This window comes from Nicotiana tomentosiformis, chromosome 9 (assembly GCF_000390325.3).
Source record: "Nicotiana tomentosiformis chromosome 9, ASM39032v3, whole genome shotgun sequence".
Classification (NCBI taxonomy): domain Eukaryota; kingdom Viridiplantae; phylum Streptophyta; class Magnoliopsida; order Solanales; family Solanaceae; genus Nicotiana; species Nicotiana tomentosiformis.
The window spans coordinates 10,377,933-10,386,409 of record NC_090820.1 but is presented as its reverse complement, the minus strand read 5'-3'; the positions used below and the strand labels follow the sequence as shown (position 1 = coordinate 10,386,409).

The following is an 8,477-nucleotide window of genomic DNA, read 5'->3' as shown; positions in this document are numbered from 1 at the left end:
AAGCACAACTCCATTTCAAGTGTACCTCTATTTGTAATGCTATATAAAACATGGAAGTAGTTTTTGCCCTATTCGCAGTACAATTTCTCAAAAACAAAAAAAACAAAAAAAAACTTCAATTGAACCGCCTTCCTTGGCTTGTATAGGTGTATGTTTGGGGCAACTTCTATGGGGTACTAGTGATCCTCGTGTTTTCTGTTGTAACAGTACCAAAATCATTTATTTGTTAAATGAGAAATGTAGAATCGGATTTTTTCAGGTGGGAGTGTTGCGAAGTGATCTTTTAAACTTTCGTGATTGTAAGGAAATTCATTTACATGTTTGGATTATGAAGGAGTATGGGGTTAAAGAATCTTGGACAAAGAAGTTTACCATTAAGTCTCTTAATAATCCTGAAGAGAACGATTTTTCGTTTTTACTAACCTTATTCATGTCAAATAAAGGTGAAATTTTGATTGCATTTGGATAAGCTTTCATGATATACAATTCAAATGATAACTTGTTCAAACGTTATTGATATTAATGACCGGTTTGAGATGGAAATCTACGTAGAAGCCTAATTTGTCCTTTTTTCTACAGAAGTGACTAAGGTTGCAACAAAAACAAAGGTTGGAAAAGCTGAGACCAAGCATGTACTAATACACACGAAAAAGTGAATAGAATCATAAATTCGTATTACACTAAATACCAACAAATAAAAAATGAACCCAAAAGTTACGGTGAAGTAATGAGTATTAGTCATTAGGTCATTTCCTATGGACCCACGAAAAACCAGGCTAATCAGAGTTCGTTAAAGAAATTCTACAAAATCAGCATGTACAACTAATATACATGAAAAAGTGGATATAATCACAAATTCTTGTTGCATGACCATAAAATGCCATGAGTAAGGAGAAAGCATTTTCGAAAGCTTTTACAGTTAGACCTATCTATAACATCATCCCTATATAACAACACTTCTCTATAAAAGCCAAATTTTTTTGTAACCAATTTTTATGTTATGTTATAATATATGTTCTCTATAACAATACTTCGCTATAATATCCAAAAATATTCGGAACAAATAAGGTTGTTATAGAGAGGTTTGACTGTATAACCAAGATATATATTCTATTCAATGTAAAGGATATTTTGCTAATAATGAAGTTAAACAATACAACGAATCACTACACAATAGTGACGATTTGTATAAATCTTCACACAAAGTGATAACTTGAAAAGGAGATAATCGACATGTAAAGAAATCTACAAGAGTAACGGAGTAAGATAAAATGGAAATTTAATTTAATTTAATTTCTCTGCACTTTTCGTGTTGTTTTTATTATTTTTGCTTAGACTGTATTTTCTTGTAAAATTGACCAACAAGAGAAATTGCTGAGAAGTTTTTTGTATTGTCTTTCCCTTTAAAGCACAAACGTGAAAGATTGAAACGAAAATTTTGGAGTCTGGTCGATCAATAATGTTTTTTCGTAATGTAATTATTTAACTAGTACTATTTTCAGTTTTCATTTAATTAAAGAAAAAACAAAATACTACTCGCTACAGAAAAATTAAAACAAAACACAATAGTTAGGGAAAAAACCCTATACTGGTAGAAGAGGAACTCTCAAGATCAAAATTATAAGACCAAGTTTTTGACTTTAGCAGTCTTCTCTCCTTTACATAGCAAAAGTGAAACTCTGAAATTTGTTAAACACAAATGGAATCTGAAGCCTCCCATCAACACCCAAAGCACAACAAACTCACAAACCATGACTCAATCTTGACAATCTCAATTCTACCCGCAGAACTCGTTACTGAAATCCTCTCAAGGGCTTCCAGTGAAGTCCCTCTTGCAATTCACGTGTGTATCGAAATCTTGGCTTTCATTTATCTCTAGCCCTGAATATATCAAAATCCATCTCAGTTTCTTTTGTAGGTTCTGTCAATGGATTGATTTGTCTTCTCATTCGGGACAATGACTATTTTATATTGAATCCATCAATCAGAAAGTACAAGAAATTGCCTAATCCTAGACCTACGAAGTTGGTTATTTACCGAAGAGTATCTGGTTTTGGATATGATGAGTTCCAATGACGATTATAAGGCGGTAGTGGTTAGTTTTTATAAGTGTGATGACGATGGTGAGGTCAAAATATATAATCTAAAGAGCGATTCTTGGAAAAGTGTTGATAATGGTGGCCGGGTGCTAGCAAATGATCGAGGGATGTTTGTGAATAGGAAACTTCATTGGGCTACTAGTGATGATTATTGTTCTAATCATAACAGCAAGAGCATCATGTCTTTCGATTTGTCCTTTTGCAACGAGAGGGGATTGAGGATGCAATGGAAAAGGCTTAGATCAAATTAATCGAGTAACAAATAACTTGTGAGAGTACTTTCTTCTCAAGTTCTTTTAAATTCCGTTTGTTATTTTAAATATAGAAAATACGTATAAGTAAAGGATATCTTAATAGGAGATCTTGTTAGTCAATTTTCCTTTATGCAGTATTTCATGGAACACTAATTTTGTGTTCAACTTCAAACTAAATGGCTCTAAACTTTTTTTGTATTCTTGAGTAGTGTTTTAAGGGAATGTTATGCCTCTAGATAGAGAAAAATAAAGAGCACCAGGAACATGAAACTTGTGGCAGCTAAATGGGCCAATAACTTTGTTTGGTTGGTTTGGTTGAAAATTTTGGTTTATCATTTTTTGGTAATTTTGTTTTCCTTGCTGCTAATAGCTAACCATTTATTATCCGCCAAATACATAAACAGACACTCAAATTTGACCTCAGCTGGCAAGTAAGCACTCCAACTTTCGGATTACATATATAGACACTTCAACTTGACACAGGTGTATTTCGTGGACACTTGAATATGATCACCTGGCACAATGCGTGTATTGTCTTCACATTTGAGGGCGTGAGATTTTATTCCAAAGCCTTTTCCAGCTGAAAAAGTTAGTGATATTCTATTTTTACCCTTATATTCTACCTCGATTCCCGATGCTCCTCTCCCATCTTTCTCCATTTTTTTATTCTTTCTCTCGACAATGCTATGTAAAGGACATCTTTAAACCATATTAGTCGGAATCTTGTTAGTTTATGCATTACTTTCATGATGTTTGTACCTCTTTTTTTTCCGAGTGATCGAGAATTTTTCCAATGACATTAATCGAAATGAGATTATTTATTTAACGAGAGTCGCTACTTGAAATAATGTATGGTGTCTCAAGTTACCGATTTATTTTAAATCCCAAATCGAGAAAATTTGACTATATTTGAAAGTCTTCGAAAACCAGAAGAGCAGGTAAGGAATTCTGTTAACCTAGGAGAAAGTGTGAGTCACTCCCGGATTCCGTAATTTTAGCACGGTCGCTTAACTATTAATAATTGACATAATTATCTGATTTGTTACATGTTTAAAACCTAACCTTCATTTTTAAATATTAATAAAGGTTACAGTTTCAATACTTCATTTCAATTTAGCCCAACGACCCTACGGCCGGACATGAAAGCTCATTTAAATATAAATCCCACAAACCACTCAAGAAAAATAAATAGCATCCAAACAAATAACACATCATGCAACAAATTGCTCCTGCGATAACATAAGGTTATTTAAAACACGATTCTAGCCCACGAATAGACTAAACCAATCTATAGAAAATTTCAGAGGATTCAAGCCTAACATATCCAAACGGTTGAGTTCTATATTGTTGAACCCATTAATTAGAGAACTCAACCCAAACCCACTTTGTTACTTAAACAAAATTAATCCAAATCTTACTTCCAATTTTAAGACTTATACTTATCAAATGTGAAACTAGATTGAACAAACTAAAATTCCCTTCATCTTTGTTATCAAATGTCACTGCCCATTGAGAATGCTAAGCACAAATAATTAATTAATTATTCTTAAATATTTAAAAAAATATTAAATTACTTGTTTAAATATTAGAAAAATAATTTATGAATTCTATTTTAAAAGAGTAAAAAAGGCGATCGACTTTTCGTTATTTGTGCTTTTAATAAAAATATATTTTAAAATCAAAAAATATCAATGAATTTTGACTTATTCTATGAAAGAACAAAGAGATTAAAATATCTAAATAATTTTCATAAGAACGTGGCGTTGCACATTAAAATCAAGAATTTAAATAAATCAGTCCCATTAAATTAAAATTATCTAGATTTATTCTTATTTACACTCCAAGCAAGGATCACAAATATTTTAGACTAATTTTTAAATAAAAAGGGATATTAAATTAAAAATTATCTAAATAAGAATAAATCTATTTTTGTGTTGGTTTGATACAGTTTTCGTTTCGATCATTGGGGAATTAACACAAAACCTTTTTAGGACTCTCACAAATTAACACAAAACCTTTTTAGGACTCTCACCAATTAACACAAAACCTCGCCGAAAAGCTTCTCCATAGCAATAATCAAACTTCTTCTTCTTTTCTGGAATTATTAAACTTCAAGGGTTCGAATTTTTGCAACACAAATGGAATCCAATTTTCAATATCCACCAACTTCAAGCTTGACAATCCCTATTCTACCAGCAGAACTCGTTACTGAAATCCTCTCAAGGCTTCCTGTGAAATCCCTCTTGAGATTCAAGTGTGTTTCGGAATTATGGCTTGCTTTAATATGTAGTCCTGAATTTGTCAAAACCCATCTCAGCTTATCCGCTAATAACAAGGACTATAGCCGCCACAAGGTTATGATGTATCATGTTCCTAAGTATAGTTTTAAAGACTGTAGTCTTATGTCTTTATTTAATGAGTCTGTTACCGAGGCATTTGACTTGAATTTTCCTATGAAATTCAATGGATTGGACAGGAACAAGAAGAAGAAGTATCCTGTTTGGATTATGGGTTCTGTCAATGGATTGATTTATCTTGTCAATGAGGACGACATGTTTCTATGGAATCCATCAACTAGAAAATACAAGAAATTGCCTGATCCTAGGCTTACATTAAGATATATTTTCTTGAGAATGTGCGGTTTTGGATATGATGAGTTGCATGATGATTATAAGGTAGTGATTTTCATTAATAACAGTTCACATGATGAAGTCAAAATATATAGTCTGAAGAGTGATTCTTGGAAAAATGTTGATGCTTGTCCAAGTATGGTGCATTACGTTCCAGGTAAGTTTGTGAATGGAAAACTTCATTGGGTTACTTTTACACAAAACATCATTTCAATTGATTTGACTGGCGAGCGATGGGGAGAGATGGAAATCTACGTTGAAAGCCTAGTTTGTCCTTTTTCTAAAACAAAGGTTGGAAAAGCTAAGATCACAATCTTGCTACAAATAACTTGTAAGAGTACTTTTTTCTCAAGTTCTGTTAAATTCTATTTGTTATTCCAAAAGATAGAACAAGCCATGCACATGCAAAGGACATATAATTCTTAATTTGAACTATATTGTTAGGTGGTCTTGTTAGTCATTTTATCCTTTATGCACTATTTTGTGAGGAAAAATAATTTTCTCTTTAGTACTGTTTCAAGGGAATGTTAGGGCTCTTGGCAGAGAAAATAAAAAATACCAATTACATGGAACTTGTGCTTAAGTTGAATTACATTTTAAAAACTTAAGAGGTTGTTACTCTTTATAGTTTTAAGGTTATAATCTGTTTCTAAATTTTCATGTAACGGTACTTAGTGTTTGGAGGGGAGCAACCGGTAAAGTTGTTGTCAGGTGATCAAGAGCTCACAGGTTCGAGCAGTAGAAACAACCTCTTGTACAAAATGCAGGGTAAGACTGTGTACTATAGACCCTTGTAGTCCGGCACTTTTCAGACCCAGGGGCGGACCTAGAGCATTGACTACGGGTTCTCGGGAACCCAGTAACTTTTGCGTAGACCTTGTATTTATATTAAGAAATTCACTAAATATTTGTAAATATCTAACTGTGAACCCAGATATTATTGCATATTAATTTGAAATTACGGTAGGAACCCATAAGCTTCGAATCCTGGATCTGCCTCTGCCCAGACCCCGCTCATAACAGGAGTTTAGTACACCGGTACTTAGTGTTTGGGAAAATAGCATATTCCTTTCCGTTATTGTTTCTTCACATATGATACTGAAAGTGATTTGTTGCTTTAACAATGTTTTTTTTTTACTTTTATTTAGTTGATATCTTTAACTTGGACATGCTCTGCTGTTCCCTTATGTAATGTTTTCTTTTGTTGTATGTAGGTGTAGTGTTGTTGCTGGTAGTCCTGCTCTTGCTCTTGTACTGACAGAGGCGAATTTAGGATTTAAATTTAATGAGTTAAGCTTTTAAGATTTTTATGCATTAAACTCATTGTACTGTTAAATTTATGGGTTCAAATTTAATATGTGTTGAGGTTTTAGTAAGTTTTTACATATAAATTCATATTCCGTATTGAAAGTTATGGGTTCAGTTGAACCAGTAGCCGAAAAAGCTACCTCTGCCACTCGAGAGCCCATGGAACCTGCTAATTTTGAGAAACTTTACGGACGTCTTTTGTTCACTAGAGTACTTTAAGGATATAGTTAAGGTTGTTAGTATAATTTAGGGATGTTTTTGGTAAGCTTGGGCAAACAGTTTAATTGGCTGAACTAATCTTGTTTGGATTAGACACATTGGGCAAAAACTGTCAAAGCTTAATTGGTTGAACTGATCTTGTTTAGCTCCCCCTATTTTTCTGTTTCTTAGATTGCTATTATTATCTTTCTGACTTTGTGGTTAATATTATTTATTTGTTGTTATTGTTGCTTTTCTCTTCTTGAACCAAGGGTTTACGGAAAATAGTCTTTCTATTTCCCAAGAGTAGGGGTAAGACTTGCGTATATAGCACACACTATCTTTTTCAAACTGCACTCGTGGGACTCCACTCGTTTGCTGCTGTTGTTGGGAAAGTAATGGCAAAGTAGCTGAATGTTCAAAATGTTTAGATTAAGCTAGAGTTAGTGGTTTGATGATAGACATTATAAACCAAGAAAGAAAACCCATATCTTTTTAAGGTGTTACCTGTGCAATGCAGTTTTGTATCTACAATTTAAAACTTGTTTGGAATTGAGATATAGTAAATGATGTTATCGTATTGAGGTTGTTTTTGCAAAAATCTTGGAATTTCAAATTTATTTTGCGTGGACGAGTATAAATACAAGACTTTTTAAGTATTCATTTGAGTTTACATCATACTTCATGTCATTCATATATAAGTGTTCGCATTAACCAAAATTTGTTGTTGACTCAACCAATTTCAATGCACACTAATTTATTCTCATCTTCGGATCGTGATGGCGCCTAACATTTCACTTGTTAGGCAAGTCAACGTTAGAATAATATTATCCATTTTTAAAATAATTTATAACTTTATTAATAATAAAGAACAATTGTGGAAGTAAAGTCTGAAATATAGTGAATAATCCATAAAAATAACGGTGTCTAAATACCATCCCAGAATTGGTGTCACAAGTGCACGAGCTTCTAGAATAATTCAAATAAGGGCCTGAATAAAATAAAGCTGTCTGGAAATAAACATACAGCTAAAGTAAAATAGACAGAGACTTCAGAACTACGGACGTTGTGCAGTTATACTTCAAGTCTCCTCTGGGTAACTGATATCCGAGCAAGTCTATGGTACGCCGCTGGGACCAACTCCGAAATCTGCACAAGAAGTGCAGAGTGTTGTATCAGTACAACCGACCCCATGTACTAGTAAGTGCTGAGCCTAACCTCGACGAAGTAGTGACGAGGCTAAGACGGGTCACTTACATTAACCTGTACGCAATATTAGTAACAACAACAAATAATAGAAATAAATCGAGTAACTCATTTATGATAATTAAAGCCAACTCAGCAGTCATAACCAATTATCATTTCCATCAATTTTCTGTTGTAGCGTGCAACCCGCTCTCACAATATATTCATATTCCATTCTGTTGCGGCGTGCAACCCGCTCCTCCAATATATTCATTTTAATTAAGTTTGTTGCGGCATGCAACCCGATCCCCCAATATGTGTATGTGTGTGTGTGTGTGTGTGTGTGTGTGTGTGTATCGACTTTTAAATAAGTTTGTTGCGGCGTGCAACCCGATCCTCTAATATGGACTTTTAATAAGTCTGTTGCGGCGTGCAACATGATCCTCCAATATATCCATTTCAATCAATTCTATTGCGGCGTGCAACCCGCTCCTCCAATATATTCATTTACCAATTCTTGTAGAAGAAATTTCCCCAATAAATGTAACAATTAATATAAAATTATAAGACAACAAGCATACAATAATTATGATTTAATTATGAAACAAACAATGACAAATAGCAAATTATTATAAAAGTCATGGAGAAAATAGGCAGTTTAATATTTAATATGCTAAATATCAAATAACAATTAAGACACATAATTCAAATAGCATGTAATAATTAATGCAGGAATTCAAGAATTAATATTTGACAAACAATAGGAGAGAAATAATTATTATAATAATTAATTCATGATTTAA

At 33.1% G+C, this 8,477-nt stretch overlaps 1 protein-coding gene across 1 annotated transcript; it reads left to right on the top strand.

Annotated features, from left to right (window-relative positions):
- Positions 1-4,344: 4,344 nt before the first annotated feature.
- LOC104086956 (F-box/kelch-repeat protein At3g06240-like) lies at positions 4,345-5,510 on the top strand. Its single transcript, XM_018767623.3, has one exon. The coding sequence runs from the start codon at positions 4,492-4,494 to the stop codon at positions 5,407-5,409; it is 918 nt and encodes a 305-aa protein (XP_018623139.3). The 5' UTR covers positions 4,345-4,491; the 3' UTR covers positions 5,410-5,510.
- Positions 5,511-8,477: the final 2,967 nt, after the last annotated feature.